The 25,577-nt window shown below is 36.9% G+C and overlaps 1 protein-coding gene and 1 long non-coding RNA gene across 3 annotated transcripts in view; one reads left to right on the top strand and one right to left on the bottom strand.

The window, feature by feature from the left end:
* The window catches only part of LOC125647846 (tyrosine-protein kinase JAK2-like), a 167,343-nt gene that overhangs the window by 95,538 nt on the left and 46,228 nt on the right, over nucleotides 1-25,577 (top strand). For both annotated transcript variants that reach the window (XR_008796068.1, XM_056140923.1), the window contains exons 18-20: nucleotides 458-727; nucleotides 2,438-2,499; nucleotides 9,816-10,021. Coding sequence is in view for 1 of the 2 variants with exons in the window: in XM_056140923.1 (XP_055996898.1) it covers nucleotides 458-727; nucleotides 2,438-2,499; nucleotides 9,816-10,021 (538 nt within the window). In the remaining variant the exon portion in view is untranslated. The remainder of the gene's footprint in view (nucleotides 1-457; nucleotides 728-2,437; nucleotides 2,500-9,815; nucleotides 10,022-25,577) is intronic.
* LOC130046982 (uncharacterized) lies at nucleotides 20,058-21,996 on the bottom strand. The gene is made up of 2 exons (XR_008796069.1): nucleotides 21,963-21,996; nucleotides 20,058-20,450 (listed from the first exon to the last, which is right to left on the bottom strand). It is a non-coding gene; the product is annotated as an uncharacterized LOC130046982 (long non-coding RNA).

The raw sequence follows: 25,577 nt of genomic DNA, 5'->3' as shown, positions 1-25,577 counted from the left end.
ATTGTCATGTCATGTAGATTCAGATCCCTCGTTTCCTCAGCCATGTCATGTAGATTCAGATCCCTCGTGTCCTCAGCATTGTCATGTCATGTAGATTCAGATCCCTCGTGTCCTCAGCATCATCATGTCATGTAGATTCAGATCCCTCGTGTCCTCAGCAATGTCATGTAGATTCAGATCCCTCGTGTCCTCAGCAATGTCATGTCATGAAGATAAAGATCCCTCATGTCCTCATCATCATCATGTCATATAGATTCAGATCCCTCGTGTCCTCATCAATGTCATGTAGATTCAGATCCCTCATGTCCTCGGTCATGTCATGTAGATTCAGATCCCCCGTGTCCTCAGCAATGTCATGTAGATTCAGATCCCTCATGTCCTCAGCATCATTATGTCATGTAGATTCAAATCCCTCGTGTCCTCAGCAATGTCATGTAGATTCAGAGTTTCAATTCAGGTGTTCACCAGAGAGCATAGCCTATTGGAAATTTACGACAAAAGGCGATATCTGGAGCTACGGTATTTTGATCTGGGAGGTGTTCACTCACGCCAAAGCCCCCATATTGTGTAACAATTTCTCCAAGAAGGGATACCAGAAACTGATGGAAGGAAAACGCCTGAAAAAAACTACACACTGTCCAGTAGTGGTGTATAAATTCATGAAGAAATGTTGGGAATTTAGGCCCGAAGACCGACCCGATTTCAACGAGGCTTGTGAATATTGCAGGTAAAGTGGGGGGCTGTTCCAGAGATATGATGATGTCAGCATCAAAAACAAGCATTTATGAATCTATTGATATAGACTGAAAACTTATCAACATTAAAAAATTCGGGAATAACCAGCCTTGTTATCAAATTTGAGGATGTTAATTAATAAGGGTTTATCAGTCTCGACTTATGCTGGTGACACATCTCGCTCTGATATAGATCTGGGTATTTTGCTACACGCTTACCTCTTATTTTGTTGGGTTTTTAAAGAATGCAGAATGGAGCCCAATAAATTGACAGAACTGAATTTCTATAATGGTAAATTTGTTTTATTAATTAACATCCTCAAATTTGATAACAAGGCTGGTTATTCCCGAATTTTTTGATGTTGACAAGTTTTCAGTCTTTACTTTATTGCCCAAATTGGTCTTAAAGTTGGTGTTATATCGAGGGAGCACTGTATTCAAGATATTTTTATGAAACCTTATATGCTGATACGTATTGATGACATCCATTCAAATGCATCAATTTTTTTTACCTTGACATTTCCTTTGATCTTGACCTCACTTTTCCCAAATAGGTGTTAGCCCTGAGTTTCGAAGCAATTATTGGCAATATTCTTATGAAAACTCTTTCACTGTACTAGACTTGTTGAATGAAGAATACATTGATAATTACCAGACAACTTATGTGCTTCATTCGTGAAGAAATAAAAAAAAAAATCCAATTTAATCCATTACACTAATAACTAATATTTTATTTAATGGCTCGTTAAATTCCTCATATGAAGTATGATTTCACCATTGGAAGAGTAATACATGTACAAGCTCTGTTATTTTATATGATTTTTGTTGATTTTTCCCGGAATGATAAAAAATGTGTTTTGTTTCCAAATAAGAGATTCAAAATAGTCAAAATTTTGCTGTGATTTGGTGCATGATATAAATATCTAATAAAACACGCTTATTAAGTGGAAATACCTTAAATGCTGCTTAGCTATCATTATTCAAAATTATTTCTAACAAAAGAAAAAAAAAGCCAAACAATTATTGAATTTTAAGTTCGATAATTTTTTGAGAAATCCAAGCCAGGTTTCACTTTGTGATCTTGAAGAAAAAGTCAATGTAAAAGAAAGCTGGTAGATTTGCAGTGTGGTACTTAAGGGACTGGTTCACGTTTTTTGAAAGAAATAGTTTTCATTTTTGATGTTAAAAATTAAGAATATAACTCATTTAATGTTGACAACCAAAATTTGGACCTTCTGAATGCAAGGATAAGAGCAATATTTTAGCTGTAATTCTGTATTATGTAAACAAAGACTCAAGTCTTTTTATGTAAACAAACAAACCAGTGAAATGTTGATTTTGTAATTTAAAGCATCTTCATTTTGTACAATCGCAAAGTTTAACTTTTAAATGACACATTTTACCTAAAGTATACTAATAAGATGTGATATACATAATAAACTTGGATCAATATCCATTTATTTTGAAAATTTCATAAACAATAACACACCTCAATCTTTGTTTCCAAAACAAATAATAAACTCTCTATAATGAGCTTTTGTCATGGTAAATAACCTTAATTTTTTTTAAAGTGAAAAACAAAGTTTGGGGGGAAATCGTGAATCAATCCCTTTAACTTATGGAGGCCTGAAGGGTTTTTTATTTAGAAAACAGTAGATATATATCAGATCTGTAGATATGAGTATGTTGTGAATATTTTACAGAAAATTCAGTGAAGAGTACCCGGAACCAAAAGAAGAGGTCCATAAATCGCCACATCCCCAAGGTACATATACATATATTTATATTTGCCAATGCACTTCCTTATATGACAGTACTAATGATATTGATGTTCTATTTCGTATGACATGAATTTGGTCATGTGATCAGTTTGTACTTGCGTATGAATACAATCACCGCTTCAAAAGTCAGTTCCTGTATTTTCATCTGGCTTCTTGCTTATGCAATGCAGTGGGGGATTTAGACCCCCCCCCCCCCTCTCGCCACAAATTAAAATAATAGAAATATAGTGTGAGTAAAATTCCAGATTAGTAAAATTCCAGATTGGCACCCAAAATGGCTAAGCATTTTGGCTAATACTTGACTTTCACACACACCCTTTCGTAAACCCTGGATCCGCCACTGCAATGACATCATAACAGAAATAAACGCAGCAGGATATTTAATATACAGTTTATTTGTAAGCAAACAAGAATTTCATCAATTTATAAAAGAGAAACATTAAACATATATCGTTCTGTTGTTTCATTTTATACAGTTTTAAATACCGTCTGCAACTTCTGCATGGCGAATTTATAAAATAAAGTTCTATGATATTGGAAGCGAAAACATGTAGGCAGAGTTATAAGCCTACATGTATTTACTTCATGATGATAAGTTAACCTGTTGTTTCCTGGCAACTTCCATCAAGGCTATGACTCGGCATGATTATAAGCGAGGCTGGTTTCGAGGCTCAAAAAATTTACATGTTCATGTCAGGGTACCGGTGCGAGTCTTCATTAAAATCCTACAACAGAAATCTCTCAAGTGAACAAAAACTCTGTCAGTTCATTTTTATTTTATTTTACACACACTGAAGGTAAATAAAAGACACAACCTACCTGCACTTGGTCTAAATCTGTCCTACTGTCTTGAATCGTCTCCTGCATGGCTACAACCACGAGTCCTAAACGATGAACGTTGTTTCTTTCCAAAAACCTGACTAAGAGCTTAACGTTAACTTGACCCATCATATCCACCATCAATTCTCTCAGATCCTTTGAAATTCTGTCGAAATCTGTGATCAACAATTGCGTTTTCAACTTAGTAAGCTACACCGACGCCAGTTTCTCCATCGCTGATAGCGACCAAATCACACCACGGATGTAGTTTACTCCGCTCTTCTTGTCATTTCAGTTAACTTTATGCTCTAAATTACCTTTATTTTTACACATGTTTCATCTTTTTTTAACATTTTCAATTAAATATCTATATCTTATATTTTCCTTGATATTGTTTCTAATTTTTTATTCGATAAAACTCTTACGAACTATTATTTTGTGTTCTACGATCGTTATTTTGGTCATCTGCTACATAATCATGGAAGCTCGGTAAGAACACAAATCAAAATAGAAAATGTAAATATAAGAAATAAAATATCATTTTTGAATGTTATTGGGATATGACATGAAGTTGGTACGTGATCAAATCCACTATAACGCCCTTCGGGCGTTATAGGATTTGATCACGTGACCAACTTCATGTCATATCCCAATAACATTCAAAAATGATATCTTATTTCTTAAGTAACACTGATGTCTGTGTGTGTGTGTGTGTGTGTGTGTGTGTGTGTGTGTGCACTGTTCGAAATTAACTTTCTCAAGCACTAGTCTGTACGAACTAGTGACAATCGATATTCACCAAGCTGCAAATTAAGCATTGCACTAGTCCATCTAGTGTATCATGTAAAATGATCCCACACAGTAGAAAAGACAACAATACTTGATTTTGCTTTCATGGTCTTCCGTCTCAGAGCCACTGACATAACCCCCTATAAAACACCCATGTGTTTAGAAGGTCAGCATGCAACCACCATGCAAACACTTAGGTAATCAACCATAAGTTCAAACATCTTTGAGACTCGGACAAATTTGCTAAAATCTTAATCAATTCAAGATTGATATAATCCATATTCTTACTAGTCTGTATGGATAGGTGCTGTAGAGAGTTTACTAGTCCGAGATGTTTTTAACTCGTCTCGGGCTTGCGAACATGAGGCAATTTTGAACCCTGGTGTGTGTGTGTGTGTGTAGAAAAATTGGGAAGGATGCAGAGGTCCTATTTATTTAAGAAAAGCTTTCACCAATTGACCTTTGGCTAACCCCGCAAAGGGATGTAACTTGTGGCGAAGTGTTGATACGTGTATTACAATTGGTCTGCGTCCATCATTATGCGTTAACAATTTGACATTTTTAACTTCTTTTTGATAACTACCATTCTAATTCTTTTCAAATTTGGTATGAAGCACCTTTGGGACAAGGGGGACATAAATTATAAAAAAGTAGGTACGGTTTTGGCCAAATTCTCCCCAGCATTTATGGAGGAAAATTATTTTGTAATGCAGATATTTTCCTGTCAAATTCCTAAAAGAGTAACTCATAGTAACTCTCAAAAGCATATGGAAATCAACCTATCTACGCGCATGTGTAGTACATAATCAAATAAAGTAAGGGCTTTGTGTGGTGTTTTCATGTTTTTTGTATTGATAAACCAGTAAAATTGAACACCTCTTCCCTCGTCACCCGGAACAATTTTTATATGGATTAAAAATTTACACAAAGCAAATACACAACATATGGATATATACATACAAATATAGTTGCAAAACTCACAGTATTGAGCATTCCGTCAAAATTTTGTTCTCCTCAAAGATAAATATATGATGTATATATATACTTGCATAATGAGAAAATGCAGTTTATATTTATTAAATGGTTTTATTTATTCATTGGGAGGGGGGGGGGGGTATTAGCAAGTCTTAAATTTTATTTCTTGTATAAACTATCAAATGGTTTTTATATGCCTGTCATTAGACGGGATGTATTATGTTATATGGCGCTGTCTGTGCGGATGACTGGCTGTCTGTCCGTCCCGGGTCATGTTTTCCGGACTTTTATCCGTAACGGATGCATGTAAAACTTTGAAATTTGGTCACAATATCTTCTTTAAGAATTGTAAGAGTGAGTTTGCATTTCATCAGGATTGGTCCAACCTTGACCTACTTTAGGGCTATAAGTAGGTCAAACAGTTTTCTGGGCTTTTTTCATTATGGATACAGATATTGCCCTGAAATTTAGTCAAAGGCTTCCTCTTGGAGGAATACGAGTTCAGTTTGCATTTCAGCTGGATTGGTCCATCCATGATCTACTTTTCAGCTAAAAATAGGTCAAACAGTTTTCCAGGCTTTTTTTCATTGTGGATACAAATATTGCCTTGATATTTAGTCATTGGCTTCCTCTCGGAGAAATACAAGTTCAGTTTCATTTCAGCTGGATTGGTCCATCCTTGACCTACTTTTGGACTAAAAATAGGTCAGACAGTTTTCTGGGCTTTTTTTCCCATTACGGATACAGATATTGCCTTGATATTTAGTCAAAGGCTTCCTCTCGGAGGAATACAAGTTCAGTTAACATTTCAGCTGGATTGGTTCATCCTTGACTTATTTTTGGACTAAAAATAGGTCAGACAGTTTTTCAGGCTTTTTTTTTCATTACGGATACAGATATTGTCCTGATATTTAGTCAAAGGTTTCCTCTCGGAGGAAGACAAGTGCAGTTGATATTTCAGCTGGATTGGCACACAATGACCTCTAGGGGTAGAAAGTAGGTCAAACAGTTTTCCAGATTTTTTTTGGTATGGTCACAGGTATTGCTCTAAAATTTAGTCACAATCTCCCTTTCAGAGAAATTCATAATCAGTTAACATTTCAACATAATTGGTGCACCATGACCTACTTTAGGGCTAAAAGTAGATCAAATGGTTTCCTGGACTTTTTATCATCATACTAGATTGGTATTGCACCAACATTTTGTTTCAACCTCACTCTCGGAGAAATACATAATCAGTTCACATGTCAGATGGATTGGTGCACCATGACCCACTTTAAGACTTTTCTATTCAGAATGTGTGTTGTATCAATTCAGAGTGCACAATGTGCTTCCAGGTTGAATTTCACTGTCCGTCGGGCGTATATTGTACTGTTTGTGGTACTCTTGTTGTATTTTACAACAACATATAAGAGGGTTTCTTTGGGCAAAAGTGAATACAGAGACACTGAATTGCGTCAACCAAGTGTTTGAGAGTTACCAGCTTCAAATGGCTCAGTTGTACAGTCCCGAACACATTGACAATTTTTTGTCAAGAAATCCGAACCTGATAGTGGTGAGTGAGAGTGTGTGAATATGTGTATGAGTATGTGTTTGAGACATGGTATATTTATGAAAGAGAGAGAGAAGTATTTTGACTTCTTTATTCATATATGTACAATATAAATGTTTTTCATGTTTTGTTTGTTTATTTTACCTTCCTTCAAGAACTTTTCACTCAAATTGAGACGTCAGAAGCTGTATGTGAAGTACCACATATTAAAACCTATGCTTATAAGCACTCATGGCTATAGCATTGAATTTTTTTTAATGTTGTGACACAGGACCTCCTTTTTTAAGGTTATGAAAAGCTGAAGATAACGAATAGTGATCAATTTGCATAATTTCTATAAAGAATACAAAATGAAGAGTAGGGCAAATGCAGACCCCTGGACACACTCAAGGTGGCATCAGGTGCCTATCTGAAAGACCCATGATTCTCACTTTTGTCAACCGTTTGTCGAAAAGCACATGTATGTCTACGTCTCAGGTTCGACACAGTCATTTCATGAGCAGGGTTCGAACTCACTACCTCCCGGTTACGGAGTGAACGCTCTACCACTGATCTCCGCGACCGTTTCATGATTATCTCCCCCTTGAAGTTGTGTTTCTAGTTTCTCAGAACACTGCGTTTTTTCCTGAGTATACCTATAAAATGACATTTTGCTCCAAATGCCACACATATGATATCGAGAATCTACATTTATGATGTTTTATCATCAAAGTTCATGGAATATTGTGTATGCCAATTTTAAAAAAATACTGATGAATTCCATTGTGTTTTGATTTGTGAAAAATTACATTGGTGATAATTAACCCAAACTTCGTATGAATTCAGTGATGTGAATGTGAGCTACCTTTGATGTTGTAATTGTTTTTCCCGAATGCACGCAAGACTCTAATAAATTTGATATAAACATAATTTTTCTTAAAATCTGCCACAATGAAGAAATATGAAACAGAAATAAGAAATGCTATTACAGGTATGTAAATGTTTCTTTAATTTGGTGTTTGGACCATTATTATATTTCTGCACCAGAAAAGCTTTCTGCGAATACCTGCAGTTTTTGCCCCTGCGCGGCATATCTGATGTGGTTTCAATTTCCATTTAATACCCATTCAAATCAGTACAAAAACCAATAATTTCGCATTTATTAAAAATTAATACTTCTATGTGTAATACAGTTTCTATATTTCTACTCAGAACATCGCTTGGGGGAGAACTCTCGTATATTACGTCAAAATCAACGTCAAAGTTGGTGACGTCGTCAATTTAATATAGAGTTTTGCTATGGAAGATTACGAATAACAATGGTCATATTCATAAATGGCACATTCTCAAATACCAGACTCAGTATTTTGGTGAATTTTCATGACAGGGCAGATTTTGGCTAAAACTATACCTTTTTCTTTCAGGGCTTCACCACCCCTGGGGCCCTAAGGATGGGGCAAAAACTGTTAAAAATTGACCAACTTTCAAAAATCTTCTCTACAAACTTTTATCTCTAAGAAAAACTAAATGCATTATAGTGATGTAGAGCAGGAAGACTTCTACCAAAAATTATAAATTTCATATTTCAGGGGTATAGTGGTTCTGACTCCATGGCAGAGCGAAACTTGGTATATATGGTGTAATATGTGTAAAACATTTAGATAATATCTTCTTTAATGCTGTTGATATTAAATTGAAACTAAATAGATATTTAGAAGGACTAGTAGTCCTTTACCAAATTTATGAAATAATTTCATGATCCTTGGTAAGGGTTTGGTTCCAGGGTGGAGCCAAAATTATGATAGTTAGTATTGTCTCTATCATTTGGAAGACTTTTTAAAGTTTGCTGATACAGCATAAAAACTAAATGCATATTTAGGAAAAGCAGAAAATTGAATTTAACAACATTCAAAATGTCATTGTAAATATCTTCTATTTTCCATAATGGTTTTATCTGGTATGTTGTTCCTTAAAGGCAAAAAAAAAAAGATACCACAAGGTTTCTATTGTCAGAAGTTTGATTGACAGGTGGCTTAGCCTTAATCAGGATACAGGTAAAATTTGGTGGTGTTAACTTAAAATTGGGTCTTTAAATGATTTCCCTACCCACACAAAGTCTCGGAATTTTATAAAGATACTTGCCTTGGGATGAGAGTGAACACTTTAAATTTTGAGGTCGAGGTCAATTGGATAGTGATATGAGAAAGTGGTTTCAATTCATTAAGGGATTTCCCTTCTCACTTGAAATAATGTCAGGGTCAAAAGGTAAATTGGCTCCGAGAAAGGGAATGGCTTCTAAGCCATACGTGGTTTCCAGTTTCACCTTAAAGTTAGTTCATACATGTAGAACACACGTGTCCAGCATCTGCCACCTCAATCTCTGCCCCATTTCTATTGTGGTCAGTGAGAGTATGCCACCTCAATCTCTGCCCCATTTCTATTGTGGTCAGTGAGAGTATGCCACCTCAATCTCTGCCCCATTTCTATTGTGGTCAGTGAGAGTATGCCACCTCAATCTCTGCCCCATTTCTATTGTGGTCAGTGAGAGTATGCCACCTCAATCTCTGCCCCATTTCTATTGTGGCCAGTGAGAGTATGCCACCTCAATCTCTGCCCCATTTCTATTGTGGCCAGTGAGAGTATGCCACCTCAATCTCTGCCCCATTTCTATTGTGGTCAGTGAGAGTATGCCACCTCAATCTCTGCCCCATTTCTATTGTGGTCAGTGAGAGTATGCCACCTCAATCTCTGCCCCATTTCTATTGTGGCCAGTGAGAGTATGCCACCTCAATCTCTGCCCCATTTCTATTGTGGTCAGTGAGAGTATGCCACCTCAATCTCTGCCCCATTTCTATTGTGGTCAGTGAGAGTATGCCACCTCAATCTCTGCCCCATTTCTATTGTGGTCAGTGAGAGTAAGCCACCTCAATCTCTGCCCCATTTCTATTGTGGTCAGTGAGAGTATGCCACCTCAATCTCTGCCCCATTTCTATTGTGGTCAGTGAGAGTAGATCAGTGCAACTTCGACAGTTCTAGTTGAAATTGATCCATGAATTCATAGCCCAACTACATAAAACCCTGTTGACTGCCAAAGTTCATCCTCCATGAGGAAAAAACACCTAATAGATCTACAGTATATGAACAAGCTAGTACATGGACATTTTTTTGTGTATCTCTTGTTTTCAGAGCCCCTCCCACCGGTACCTCCTGTGCCCATAGAGCTCACTGATACTGGAACTGACCCTCATCATCGTCCCTCAGGTATTCTCGGCACAGACCAACAGACAGGCAGGCCGGGTATTCCAATTATGGCCAATTTACCACCATCAGAAGATCTGAAATACATGATCAATACGAATCACATCAAGCTGGGGGAGGAAGTGATTGGAAAGGTAAGATCAATACAAATCACATCAAGCTGGGGGAGGAAGTGATTGGAAAGGTAAGATCAATACGAATCACATCAAGCTGGGGGAGGAAGTGATCGAAAAGGTAAGGTCTGCCATTGTGTGGACAGTTACATATATTGGGTCATTTTGTTGTCAAGAAATATTTAGCAAATTTTTCTAAAAATTGTACATTGTAGTTTGAAATATTAGTGCTTCATATTTTGGCCTATTTTCATTTGAAGAGGTTCACACCTGAGATTTGGAGTAATATCAATTACTGGGTTGCAACACTTATTATTGAGCTACAAGTGTTCTCAACATGACCTTTTTAGCTCACCTGAGCTGAAAGCTCAAGGGAGGTCCGTCATTCTGTCTGCCTGTCTGTATGTAAACTTTTCATTTTTGATTTCTTCTCCAGAACCACTGGGCCAATTTCAACCAAACTTGCCACAAAGCATCCTTGGATGAAGGTCTTTCAAGTTTGTTCAAATGAAGGGCCATGCCCCCTTCAAAGGGGAGATAAATGCAAAAATAGGGTGAGGTCATTTAAAAATCTTCTTCTCAAGAACCACTGGGCCAGAAAAGCTGAAATTTACATGAAAGCTTCCTGACATAGTGCAAATTCAAGTTTGTTAAAATCATGGCCCCCGGGGCTAGGATAGGGCCACAAAAGGGATCAAAGTTTTACATACAAATATATAGGAAAAATCTTTAAAAATCTTCATCTCAAGAACCACTAAGTCAGAAAAGCTGATATTTACATGAAAGCTTCCTGACATAGTGCAGATTCAAGTTTGTTCAAACCATGACCCCCCTGGGTTAGGATGGGGCCACAATAGGGGATCAAAGTTTTACATAGAAATATATTAGGGAAAATCTTTAAAAATCTTCTCAAAACTACTGGGCCAGGAAAGCGGAAATTTGCATGAAAGCTTCCTGACATAGTGCAGATTCAATTTTTTTTTTAAAAATTTTAAAAATCATGGCCCCCGGAGATAGGGTGGGGCCACAATAGGGATCAAAGTTTTACGTGCAAATATATAGGGAAAATCTTTAAGGTGACTCAGGTAAGCGATGTGACCGATGGGCCTCTTGTTGCATTTAAAATTTATTCAATTAAACTTGATTTGTCTGATGGTGTCAACACAACATAAGCAACACAAATCAATCATTACATGAAATATATACATAATCATGTCTTCTAACACTATACAGACAAGAAACATTGCTGCAAGCACCAAATTTATGGGCCGGAAAGATTATGGAAATACTTATCATTTCCATTAGTGGAACTCTTCAAATTAAAGGCGCGTAAAGTCCTGCTACCGGGACAACATAATGTAAACACATTACTTAAGCATACGTAATATGAACTATGGTATCGAATACATAGTATAACCGACTGCAAACCACAACACTGATTAAAATTCTAAAGTCAAATTTAGGAATTGATTATTCTTACAAGAAAACAGACGAACTTATTAAACTATGTGAGGAAGAGAAGCTACTAAATTTGTCAAATCTGACCAATATAAAGCGTCAATTGCAAGAAGAACTGTGAAGGGAAAAACTGATATGCACATCCAACACAAGAACTTTTATTGTAATTAATGTAATGAATATGTTTTTAAAGTTATTCTGTCAGACTATGAAGACATTCTATTTTATCATACAATTAGGACAGGTTCATATGGCATGGACTTTGTAATCGTACACGTACACCCCCTCACCCCCGTCAATTTCCATATTTTAGAACAAGTTATATACATGTATATGCCAAACTGCAATTTTTAAAGACGTGTATAACACTAATTAACACACCTAATGCGTTTCCAAACTGCATCTAAGCTAATTTGAAAATTACAAAATATTGATGGACTTGGGTGTCCAGAGAACATCGTTGTTTGGAATTTTTAAAATAGGTGTGGTGGAGTTTAAAAAACATGTAACATCTTTAATAAGATAGTGTTAGAATATTTGAAAAATGCAGTTTGACTAATGGTAATTTTATTTTAAAATACACCATGTATTTTAGCATTTAAAAGGGGGGGGGGGGGTGCTATGACCGTTTCGTTTATGTCCCAGTAATCTCGCACTTGCTCGCGAGATTTGTGCATTTTCTTACCAATGACGCACAAGAGTCATCAAAGCGCGATAACTCCAAGGAGCTGGTAATGAGAAGTATTGTAAGAGTGTTCCAAAGAATTCCTTTGTTTAAAAGTGCTTAGAAAATATAATGCGAAGGCTGGCAAAATTTAGAGAAATTTCAATCAAATCAACTAAGTGAAAGAATCATTAATTATATGAAGTAATTATTTATTGGTGTAGCTCAATAACGCAACTTATATCAAAATTTAAACTTAATTTGTAATACCAAAGTCAATAGCAGGCTATACACCATCTTTATAAGTGAAGGGTTATTGGTTAGTGTGAGGTAACAAATCAATAACCCTTGACTTGTGAAGATTGCTATACACAGTTTACGCTTGTCTGATGGATCAATACAAAAATATTGTCTATAGATATACATGTACTTTGCCTCGACTGACTATATTTTCTCTTCTGTTATGTTGCACATGAAAATTTCTGATCTTCGCAGTTTCCGTAAAGTCAAGTGATAAAAATTCTTATATTTGAAAGTCCTCTAAATGGGAAACATTTTTCACAATGCAGCTCAAGTTGTTTCTCTTAAATACAAGGGCACACAACATGTTGCAGTCCTCAATTCATAGTGTCAATATAAGGATTTATAATATCTTATTGTCAGTTCAGTTGGATCTTTCTAAAATTAATTAAAAATAAAATGACTGCAAAATAATTTTAGTCACTGATTTTATTTATGTGTCCATGTGACTTTTTCACTTGCAATGTTGGGCCATGATGTAACAAAATTTGTAAATATGAGTTCTTTACTAATTTAGATCAGGATCATCAATTCTTCATTATTACTTCTAATCAACATTTTGGATGATCAAAACACAATTAGATAGCAGAAATTATATGGGCAACCAACACATGTACATTTTACTTTGACGGATTTAGGAGTACGGAGGTTGCAACACACGTACATGCCTTTCATTTTGGTTTTAAAAAGAGTGCTAGAGAAAGATAGAAGGAGGTAGATATCAGAGAAAGATAGAGGGAGATAAATATCAGAGGAAGATAGAGGGAGATAAATATCAGAGGAAGATAGAGAGAAAGACAGAGGGAGATAAATATCAGAGAAAGATAGAGGGAGATAAATATCAGAGGAAGATAGAGGGAGATAAATATCAGAGAAAGATAGAGGGAGATAAATATCAGTGGATGCTACTTATATGGGAACATTATTACTACATTGATTGTCAAATAAAAATCTAAATCTAGATAGGGGGGGGGGGGGGGGGGGGGGGGGGCTCTGTAAGTTTATGTCATTCAACATCGATTTTTATTCACTAATTATTATCATTTTCAACATTCATCGGTGTTGAGAGGAAGGGGTGTTGATGAAAACTATGTGATTTTAGTATTTTTGTCAGATATTCAACATTTGATTACATCCCTTAGCTGCAAATTCGTTTGTCATTTTAAATTCTTTTCTAAAGTGATTTTTATTTGGTACATGTAGCTAATCTATAAAACCCCATGCAGATGATAAAAATGTACAAAATACATATCATGATATCAACAACTTAATCCTCTGGTTCAACCCCCCTCCCCTTTGAAAATTTTCTATATCAGCGCCTGGACAATGTTAATTACATGTACATATATATCGAATCCGTATCTAATCTTTCTGGGTTGGTTTTTGTGCCTTCAAATGCGATTCAATATTTTGAAAATGAATTTTTATTCAAATCAACTTTAATACATCGCACAGCTCGACCTGCATTGTAGTTACGTACATGTAGCATTAGAGGATGGAGCCAGAAACTAGCCTTACGGGTTTTTGACATTGTTTTTTCTCCACTATTGTTACAGGAAATGGTGGCCATTTTTAAAGTTCTATCTATAGGCTGGTTCCCGACCTTTTTTAAAATAATATGGTAGTGAATTGTAGTGGAAATGTAATTAAATCAATCCAAGAATTGAAAGAAAACATCAACCTTTGTCCCCTTATTATACAAATTCAGGATTTAGAGCTTTGCTTTCATTTTGAATTTTGAAAGGTAAGTATTTTCAGACAATTATGAAACCAACTCCTTTTCCGGCTGCCTCCCTTCCCCATTTTAAAAAAAAACTGATGCAACGCGCCCGATTATATTTATATCATTGTATATTATATCTTCTGAAATTTTCGGGATTCATTGTATTACAACTTAGACAGAAATAAATATCAAATACAGCTGTAACACACACACACATTTTATGTAAAGCGTAGGACTGCATTGAAAAGCACGCCCCAAACATGCGATGTAATGGGAGTAACTGCGAACATGAAGCCCAAGTCATGTATGTAAATAAATTGCTCACTTTGCATACCACTGATGTCACAAAGAATGGAGGGAGGGGTGTTAAAATATGTTTACTTTTCCAAGCTCAATTTTCTTAAACTGTGAAATCATTCTCTTTAATACTTTGGGAATTTTTCTATTTAAAAAGTTCCAATCAGTAAAAGTGGGGAGAGGCCACTAGGCTGGTATGTTTATTTCTCCATAGTAAATTATGATATGGTTTCATTATACTCGTAAAATAATCCGCTTTGACACAAACTCGCACAATACATTACAATGTAAACACACTTCCTTAAACTCATCTTATATCGAAATACATGGTCATCCCTTGGATTTTTAAGGTTAGTTTCTTGACAAATTTTCATGATACCCAATAAAAATAATGCTCCAGTTTGACATCTTACATGTGTGTGTCCAGTTCATGATATTCTTGGCGGACCCCCGGCCTATTAGGGGTGATCTTTAAATCAGCTTTTTTTATTTCATTGCACAATCGGGTCTGATGACATCTAAACCTTTGTCACAAAATAAATATATATATAAAGACGTTTTACTTTATTAGAAGACTTCAGCGGTAACTGACATAAAGAATGACCTTTATACACTTGATATATGAAAAAATTCATGATATCAAATTTGAGTTTAAAAGGGACATATTAGTACGAAAACTAGCCCATTAAGCTCATTTTCGTAGCTGAAAAAAATAAAATTTCGCATTATAACGTGAAAATTATGCAAATAGGGGCTGTAAGCTCGCAAACGAGATGACACGAGATTTGAGTACTTCCGGTGACAAACAAACCTTTACGGTTTGCATGAAATGATACAAGTTGGAAATATCCTGCAGTTTTTATTGTTTTTTGGTCGATGCAAAGAAGTGGACGTTATGGGGAAAGTTGTGGAGGTCAGTATAAATGCATTCAAATACCGGTAGTAAACTTTATTTCCATTAGATAGTAAATATCTTGGTTTTGTTTGTTACCACATCTAGGGCCTTCATACCGATCATCAGTCTTTAGTTATATATACGCTCTGGTACATCTAAATAGATTTACTTTTATTTATTTATAATTCACAAATCAAGATGTACAAAGTTATACGTCACATGCAGTCACGCTTGAAATTGTATAAATCAAATGTTTATAGAGGGAGGAGCATGATTTTACGATCTATAGAGAGAATTTTTATGAAAAACATTCCTAGACCTTGGCAGCTGTAGCACTACTAAATAGTACTCTTTCCATGACCATATACAACAAAACTTCATCACTGATTTCTTATCGGCGCCGTGCGTGAATGACATTGCTTAACTGCGATAATGTAGCCCTCTCTGACATTAAAAAAAAGGGGGGGGGGGGGGTATAGTAAAAAACTCGGAGGCCTGCATTATTGCAGTGAGACCTTGATAAATGTGATATTTACACAATTTCCAAAAAGAAGTGATAGTATTGTTTTAGAAAGTGGATTAATTGAAATTCGGTTAGTATACTTAATGCAGGGGGGGGGGGGTGTGTATAATTTGATAACATACATGTGATACGTTATGTTTTAAAGTTCGTACAACAGTATTGATTGTACACTGGGAATATTATTATTATTAAACAAACCTTCTCCATCCACATTCATTTTTTTATCCTCTCTCCCTATTTAAAACAAGTTTAATATTGTATATAAACATCATCATCATCATCATATCCAGTTTATTTGTTGATCAGGCCATCAATTAATCCTCTGCTGAGGGTGGGGCCTGACTGTCCAGTCTCGATCTAAGTCTTCCTCTCCATTCCTGTCTGTGATGAGGGTTGATGGAATCCATACCCAGGGTTTTCCTATCCCGCTTCACGACATCCTCCCAAGACAGTTTGGGTCTGCCAGTGGTCCTCTCCACTGGTACGTTCAGTTGTCGGACTTGAGCAATCCAGCCAGTGCTGCTCTCAATGTGTCTCAGCCAACGCAGTCTGCTCTTCTGCATGATGTCTGCGAGGCTTTTTAAGTTGACTTGAGTGAGGAGAGATTCAAACGAAATGGTTTGCTCAGGCTTCACCAAATAGATCCATCTTATCATTGCTTTGTCGTCACGCTGCAATTTCTTTTAAGTGTTAGCAGAAACAGCCCAAGTTTCGGAGCCATACATAAGCACACTTCTGACACATGAGGAGTATACACGCCCTCTAGTAGCTGTTGGTAGGTGCTTGTTGGTTAGGATTGGTAGCAGCTCTCTAAACTGTTTCCAGGCAGCCTTGCAACGTGTAGCTGCTGCGAGTTCACAGCCTCCACCTGATGACAGCATATCGCCCAGGTAGCAAAAGTCTGTCACTACCTCAAGCATGCTGTCACCAATACCAACCTCCGTCATTGGTCTGCCATCTATTGGTCTTGCCGCATCAGTGCAGCGCAAACACTTATAGTGAGGATCTGCTCTGAGAGGGCCCTCTATGCCACTGCACTTTTTGTGCACCCATTCTGAACAGTGTGCGCAGAGGATTGAGTTGCTGCCTGTTCCACTCAGACATACAGAACAGTGGTGTTTGCCTGTTTTCCTCAATAAGTCGAGGTTGGGACCAGCGATCATGACCTTGGTCTTACCCATGTTCACTCTGAGACCCTTCTCCTCCATGCTACTCTTCCATCTGTCCAGACGTACCTTGAGTGATTCAAGCGAGGTGTCAATTATTGCCAGGTCGTCAGCATATAGGAGCTCCCATGGGCAGCTGGTGCGAAATTCTAGTGATAGAGCCTCGAGGACAATGATGAATAGAAGGGGACTTCAGACCGATCCTTGATGGATGCCCACTCCAACTTCAAATTCATTGCTATAGCTGTTACTGACTTGTACCCTACTACGTACATTGGTGTACATAGACGTCACCACTTGAACCAGCCATTCCGCAACTCCTAACTTACGCAGGGCCCACCAGATGACCTTTCTCGGGACATGGTTGAAAGCTTTTTCCAAGTCTACAAATGCCATGTACAATGGTTTGTTTGCTGCCTGATGTTTCTACATGACTTGGCGTATGATGAAGATTGCGTCTGTACTGCTCCTACCGGGCATGAAGCCAAATTGCATGTCATCAATCTGTACTTGTTGTTTGATCAGCTGCTCAACAACTCTTTCCCAGACTTTCATGACCTGATCAATAAGTTTGAGTCCACAGTAGTTACCTCTGTTTAGCACATCCCCTTTACCTTTGTACAGGCTGACTATAAAGCTCTCTTCCCATTCCGCAGGTATGCACCCCTCTCTGATGATGGCTTCAATCAATTCCAGCACCAGACTTGCCCCCAGTTCACCTGTTGGTTTCAGCATCTCAGCATCTCAGATGGTCCTGCTGCTTTGCCAATACCCATTTTACTGATTGCTTTTGTGATCATCTCCCGGGTAATAGGGTTACTAGGTCCTTCCACAGGAGGTTCATCTGACAGCTCATCAGGGTTCCATGGGAATTCAACATTCAGTAGGCGCTCATAGTGCTGCTTCCATGACTGTATCTTCGCTTCATCATCCAATGAGAGTTCACCAGAGTCGTTCCTTATTGGTTTCTCACCCAAGACATCTTGATTGTCACGGCGCATCAGTTTTGCGAGCTTGTAGATGTCACTTGACTTAGGGTTTATTTTAAGAAAAACCTCTTTATCGGCCTCTGACTTAGTGTGGTTTCTTCCAGTTGTGCTTGGATGACACTCCACACACATCAGTTGCAGCCTCATTCAACCCATCCTTGAGTCTCTTCCAGTGTTCCTCTACACTGACTGCTTGCGTATCTTTATTGGATGAAGCAAATCTCTCAGCAAATTCAGCTTGAATGATTGGATCCTTCAGCTTCCACAGTTTTATGCGTGGAGAAAACTCATGTTTACGTTTGCGAGGACTCTGCGCTTGAAGATCACACAGGAGCAGGTTGTGTTGGGATGCACATTCTTCACCCAGGATGACTCTTACATTTGTGACATATCTTCTAAAGCTGTGCCGAAATAGTATGTAGTCTATCTGTGTCATGCTCCCTCCAGATTGGTATGTGACTAGATGTTTTGGCCTCTTCTCGAACACCGAGTTGCCAATCACTAAATTATTAGCAACAGAGAACTCAAGTAGTCTTTCTCCTTCAGCATTCCTCTTGCCAATAGCATGGCCACCATGTACTTCCTCATACCCACAAGGAGCAGAACCGATATGTCCATTCCAATCCCCACATACAAACAGTTCCTCTGTACCAGGTACAGTCGCAACAAGGCTCTGTAACTGCTCGTAGAAATTGTCCTTTTCATCATCACTGAGCCCAACCTGTGGAGCGTAGATACATACAACGGCAAACACTACTTTACCGACAACCAGACGTACAAGTATTATCCTGTATGATATTCACTTCACTTCAAACACTTTCTCCCACCACTTTTCTGCCACTGTTTCGATTGTTTGGACTACAGCCGACTGCATGCAAAATTATCCGGATCATCAAGGACTCTTAGTGGACAAAGAACAAAGAACACTCCACCTGTCCCTTTATCATTCCCAGACCAGTAGAACTTGCAGTTGGTATCCTTTCCCACTACCTTTCTGACACCTTCATTTCTCCATCTGGTCTCCTGAAGACAACACAGGTCAACCTTCTTTCTGGATATGGTCTCCACCACTTCATTAGCCTTTCCTCGCATGGTTCCAACATTTAGAGAACCGATGCAAAAATATTAGTGCTACTGGCACCGTCTTGATTTCTTCTTATAATTCGACTGGACATGTGTTTGTTTGGGCAGTTTTATGGCTGGGTGCCCATCCTTTACCTACTTGAGACACTTCTGGCAGTCCAAGACCTCCACCGTTCCCAGCTAACTAGAGCTAAATGTACTCGTACAGCAATGACCACTACGACCACTGCTCATGCACCATTGCATCCAAGTATGTTGGGCACGCTGCATTAGCTACTGTCACCCAGGTTGAGACAGGCTATCTAGGATAGCATTACCAATACCCAGTGGCAGGGGGTTAGATTGGTGAGCGCAGGGACGTGTCTGCATGCCAGCAGGCCCTGCACCTCTGGGGTTCTAACCTACTCCGAGATCCCTAGTCAACTAGCCTGGGGCCACATGGTGCCCAGTTACCATGGTGTACCATGAGGAGGTCTGACTAGAGTCTTGTCTGAGGATAGGCTATGTACCAGCAGGGGAGACTTACGCACTCGACACAGTTTTGTTTATAAAAAAATATTAGTTTATACAAAATTCAAGAATGTGTCTTTAATGTAAGACTTACAATAACTTCCTTGAGATAAAGAGAAACGTATTGCATGAAAATGATTTCTCTCCCAATTTTTTATTTAGGTTAAATGGATCGATGCCATTTAGACTAATCTCTTGAAATATTCCCGGACACCTTGATACCCAGGCCATGACATACAGTTCCTGTGAGTACTGACATACCGTCAAAGTAGTGACTTGTGTAACACCGAATGGTGCAATCACTTATTTTTCAACTTTGAATACAGGATCAACATGTACTCCAGAGCAAAGTTCCCACAAAATCCACGGCTGGAAAACGGTTTAGGTGTTCACTAGGTGTGATCATTCAATTATTTTTTGCAAATCATTTATGAATGAAATAAAACTTATGTGTCAAATAGTTTAGTATAAATAAAAAATGCACTACTGATTGTTATTGTTTTACTAAGTATATTTTATCAATACATGTTGATTTTGAATCCATTCAGGAATGAAAATATTGAAAGAATAATTCTGTTCATGTTATGTGTTCATTCAGAGTCCTTTATGATCCCGGATAATTCCACAGTCAGCTGTTGTCCAAATAATCAAGTTGCAGATATAAAATTCAATCACTTTGCAATGTTCTTTGTCCACTAAGAGTCCTTGATGATCCGGATAATTTTGCATGCAGTCGGCTGTAGTCCAAACAATCGAAACACAATAATTCATATTGCACAAAAGCTGGCCCTGTATCAGATGATAGTAAGGATGGCTGGACTTGAGGGAGAAAATACTATATTCTAAATGTAAGAAAAAGTTTATATATAATGTACAGTGAAGACTATAAAAAGAGAATTTACAACAGGCATTAATTATACAGAAGACACACATTCTATAAATTCTCTACCACATTATTGGAAGGAGCAACCCCTGCAATTACTCTCTCCGGCGTTTGCCTCCTGATATCTTTAGACAAGAAGTCAGGGCTCGAAATTAGCGAGATATACTCGCAAAATGCGAGTACATTTGAAAAATAGCAAGTAAAAATAGTGGACACTCGAAAATTTTAGCGAGTGCTGATTTACAAACTATGATCGTATCGTATCATATTCGTTTTTTACGGTGATCCACTATTCGCTTTTCTTATACCTGCACTCTGAATCATACAAACGCTTACATGAATGACTGATTTCAACAACCATTTCTATCCAGATTTTTCTTTTACGATTTTTTAAGAAACTCGGAGTCAAACAAATGCTTTAGTGGTAGGACATCACATTATGATGAAAAATATAGACATGTTCACCTATAGGGGTGATTAAATTGAATTCCAAGTATAAGGTTTTCGTTATTCATTTATCTAAAAAAAAAAAAAATATCAGAGTTTATGTTGTACCAAGTATTCCGGTAGTTATTTTTATCAGAATCATGAGAATGTCCTATCTAAATTGATTTATTGTCATATTGAGGTCGGATTGTAGTGATGACACGAGTGCACTGCTCACCGTGTAGATGATTATTAAAAAAGTTCATGGGGCTCGTGATTGTGCTGCTTATAAAACCATGAGTCCCGGATTCGCTTTGAAAATTCACTAGTGACAACCCTGATGTGGCATGAAATTGGAAGACTGGATTTAGACCTACGGTAAACAGGTTGTGGATTAGAGGTGCGATAATCAAGAGACCTAAACATTGCACCATATGACTTACGCAACTTAGTGTCTTGTCCATACGATGCCTGTTGACCCACTAGGCTCAGTAATGAATAATGATGGGGAAAATCATTGATTTAAAAGAAAAAAACATATGAAAAAAGAGCACTACTCCATTATTTTTATTTTAGCTTGTAGGTTAATTAAATTTCATTTTAGCCTGTGGATTTTTTTACCCACAGGCTAAAATTAGCCTGTGGTAGAAAAAGTTAATTTCGACCCCTGAGAAGTGCCCCTCCCCCTCCCCCCCGTCCTGTAATTTCTTGCTAAATATATACAAACTTAATCAAGCCATATATGATAAAGTTATCTTAATATTACCAATTTCTCCAAATTGCTTAAATATTGATAATTAAAAAACCCAGTCAAGTAATAGGCCATAATATACCCATAACATCCCACCCACCCTCAATTTAAGCCACATCACAAAATTATCTACTTGTTACAAGTTGTACATTTGTATGTCTAATTATTAACAATAATAGGCCTAGTTGTTTGAATTAAAAGCGAAGAAGTAAGTTAAATTTAAAGTATAAATGAGTTGCGTAATTATTGAATAGTCATTCATGAAGTTGAAGATGAACGTGTACTTGCAGTTACCTGGCTACTTTATACAACTTGTTCTCCGTTGACAATTGAACCATTGCATTGACAATGTATGCCAACTTGTTAAACTGGGACATAATAAATGGTTGTGGTACACAGCGTTCTCTGATTTTCACTTAAGCGTTGGTTTTTCAGATGTGCAATTGGCCCAATTCTATACTCGTAATACTGAATCGGATTTGTTTGTCACCGGAAATGCTTCACCAGAAGTGACAAGAAACGAGACTTACAGCCCCTATAAATGCATATCTTTCGTGAATAAACGTGTAACGTTCGCGAATACACGTGTACCATATAGGTTATAAAGCATAGATTTTGCTTATAAACAATATTTTATGGATTGAATGCGCTCAATATCAAAAACAGTAACATGAAATACATGTAATTTGTTCATGACAATGAAGAAAACGATAATTTAAAACTTGTCTAGCTGTACTTTGTAATTTTGTATCTGAATATCTCTTGATATAATTTGACTGCTTTAAGATCATCTTATTCACCTTTAATTCTGTTGTACATATTTTGTGTTATTAATTGTCACATTGGAGAGGTCTTTCTAGACAATAAAATATGTTGAAACCAAACCAAAAGCAAATCAAATGACAAAATTATAAAACAGGTAGTTACAAAGGTTGCTGTGAGAATTCTATGGGTTTTTCCAAAAGATGACAGCAAAGGGACATAACAGGGGTGGATCCAGGATTTGTGGTTAGGGGGGCACAACTTAATGAGGCAGGGGGTCTGGGAGCTGCCAGTGATGGGGACTAGGGGGGGGGGGGGGGGGGCTAAGCCCCCTAAAATCTCCTGGATTTTACAGATTTTATAGGGCTTGAAATATGTCTCCTATGTAGTCATTTTTACTATTTTGTCATTTTTAATTAGGTGAAATTAATAAAATGACACAAATTTTAAGGGGTTTTGGAAAAAAATGTAAGTTCTCCTTATAAAAGTAATTCAATAAATCAAAAGATTTTGTCATTTATTTCTCCAAGAGTGGAAGAAATTATTGCTTCTTTTATCGTTTACATTTTTCTAAACAAGAGACCACGATTTACTGCTAATCCATAACCCTTGAAAAGTGTGGATTCATCTTTTATTGGAATAACTTAGGTCGCCAAGTGCTTTCTAGAGACATTCTGGGTTTTTTTTCAGGATATCAAATGAATCAAAAGCAAATGTATATTAAGCATAGTTTACTCGATAACATAACAAATTCAGAGATTTAGTGGTTGATAGTTCTTTGAAATTCTGTGACATTTTAAGGCTTGATTTCAATGTATGAAAATTTATATCCCCTTATTAAAAGCTGCTGTTAGCTAAGCAACACTGGTATTAATCAATTACAAATATGAATTCTACTTTGCATTCAATAGCATATACAGTATAATTTGTTTAAATAATTCGAACATCGAATCGAGACCTCTACATCGCGATTCGGCCACATCACGATGCATCGTTTCACCCCTAAATTTTTTGCATTATATAACACAAAAATTACAGTGTACGCATTAATTCGCGAAAGTTTTGAATTATAACACGTTAAATGCGAAAGTTACACATTTATTTATGAATGTTTCGCATTAATTCGCAAAAGTTGTGTGTTTATTCACGAAAGTTTTGTGTTATAATGCAAAAAAAAAAATTTCAGCTACGAAAATGAGCTCATGGGCTTTTGTATAGTAGGATTAATGTCAATTTAAAAAATTTCACATAATTATCAAGGTCTTGTCTTAAGATTTTAAATGACACTTTAAAAAGTGCGGGGGAGAGATGAATTTTTTAAATTATCATACCCCAGCAACAAAGTTGTGGAGTGTTTTTGACCCGTCCGTCAGTCTGTCAGTTCATCAGTCTCTTTCTTGTCAGCGCAACTTCTCTGAGACCGCTCAACAGATTTTCGTGAAACTTTGTAGTTGATAAGGAAACACTCTGTAGATATGCATATTCCCAGGGAATTCTTATTCAATCATTTTTCTAGGAGTTATGCCCCTTTTGAACATATAATTTCGAGCCCGTCTGTCCTGTTCTTGTCAGCGCAACTCTTCTGAGACCGCTCAACAGAATTTCATGAAACTTTGTAGTTGATAAGGAAACACTCTGTAGATGTGCATATCCCCAGATAATTTTGATTCAATAATTTTTCTGGGAATTATGCCCCTTTTGAACTTAGAATTTCGAGCCCATCTGTCCTGTTCTTGTCAGCACAACTCCTCTGAGACCGCTCAACAGAATTTCATGAGAGTTTGTAGTTGATAAGGACACGCTGTGTAGATGTACTGTTATGGGTCAGAACAAACCCTTGATATAGTGCAGCAGAATTTACTAACTAAAGGCAATTTAAGATTTATTTACAATTACTAATTGAAAGAAAATTATAATAGCAAAAACTCTAATACGGTAGTTGAATAATAAATCTAAACAGAATCTACACACGCAAAAATATTAATCCAAAATCGTAATTCCCAGTATAATAATCCAAAAAGCATGTAAAGTGTCTAACCAGAGCTTTTTTTATCCCAAGAATTTCAGTGTATAAATAATAGGAATGAATTTTCTTGTACACTCTTGAAAGACAATGATGCAACCATTATGTAATCTTTCTACTAAAAATAGCTTAGTCTAGAACAAGCTCGGTCACAGGTGTCAATGAAATAAACCTCACTTTCTAGAACTATCTAAGTCAAATAGCAATACACAACACCTCCCCTTAAAAAAGTTTGAATGATAATGGAAACTCAAATATACAATGCACATCAATCAAACCAACAACAGAATAACAAAACATACTCAAGACACTCTTGACAAGGCATCTACTATTAATAGAATCCTTCATTAGTACCAGTGTGGGATAGGGAAATTCCACCGAGGGGACAAGATTCGCAGTCTTAGGACCATCTAGGACGAGGCTTTGCCAAGTTCTAGACAGCGAATCTTGTTCCAGAGGTGGAATTTCCCTATCCCACGCGAGTAAATAATGAAGGATTATTTTTCTCATGTTTTACCTACAGTTTAGTGCATAGATTTAGGAGCTTTGAGAAAATTCTAAATTATCAAAATCCTCATTTGAACTTCGATGCAAAAACTAAATAGATAGGCAGAAAGAGCATACCTGAAAATGGTTTGTACACTGTAAGTGTAAACTAAAAAACCAAGGTTGTCCACCTATATACATCAAAATTTAAAGGACACATCTCGTGTTTTCAAAGTATACAGAATTATATGCATTTTGTCTTCCTTATGCTTATAGAAATTAATTGTAATAGTTCGTTCGCTGAAGTATTGCGATAATTAGCCACAATATGAACTTAAATCTAAGCCCCGATTTCAAAAAGCCTAGTTAATTAGATAGGTAGTCACGTGGTACAGTGACGTCATATGCGACCTTCGTCGATCAACTTGTTGTAAAAGTAGTGTTAGATATTTTTAAAAACTTAGGTTTTAGGGGCCTAATTTATTTACCATGGATAACATTTATTTCGATGTTGACAAATTTCCCGAGTCTTATATCTTTTAGCCACCAGTGCATACAAATAGCGACCCAAATGTAGCGAGAAAAGCGAGACAGTATGAAATCTGCATAAATTTGCGAGTAAATAATGTTTACATGGG

This window comes from Ostrea edulis, chromosome 6, assembly GCF_947568905.1.
Source record: "Ostrea edulis chromosome 6, xbOstEdul1.1, whole genome shotgun sequence".
Lineage (NCBI taxonomy): Eukaryota > Metazoa > Mollusca > Bivalvia > Ostreida > Ostreidae > Ostrea > Ostrea edulis.
This window is presented reverse-complemented; position numbering and strand designations above follow the sequence as displayed.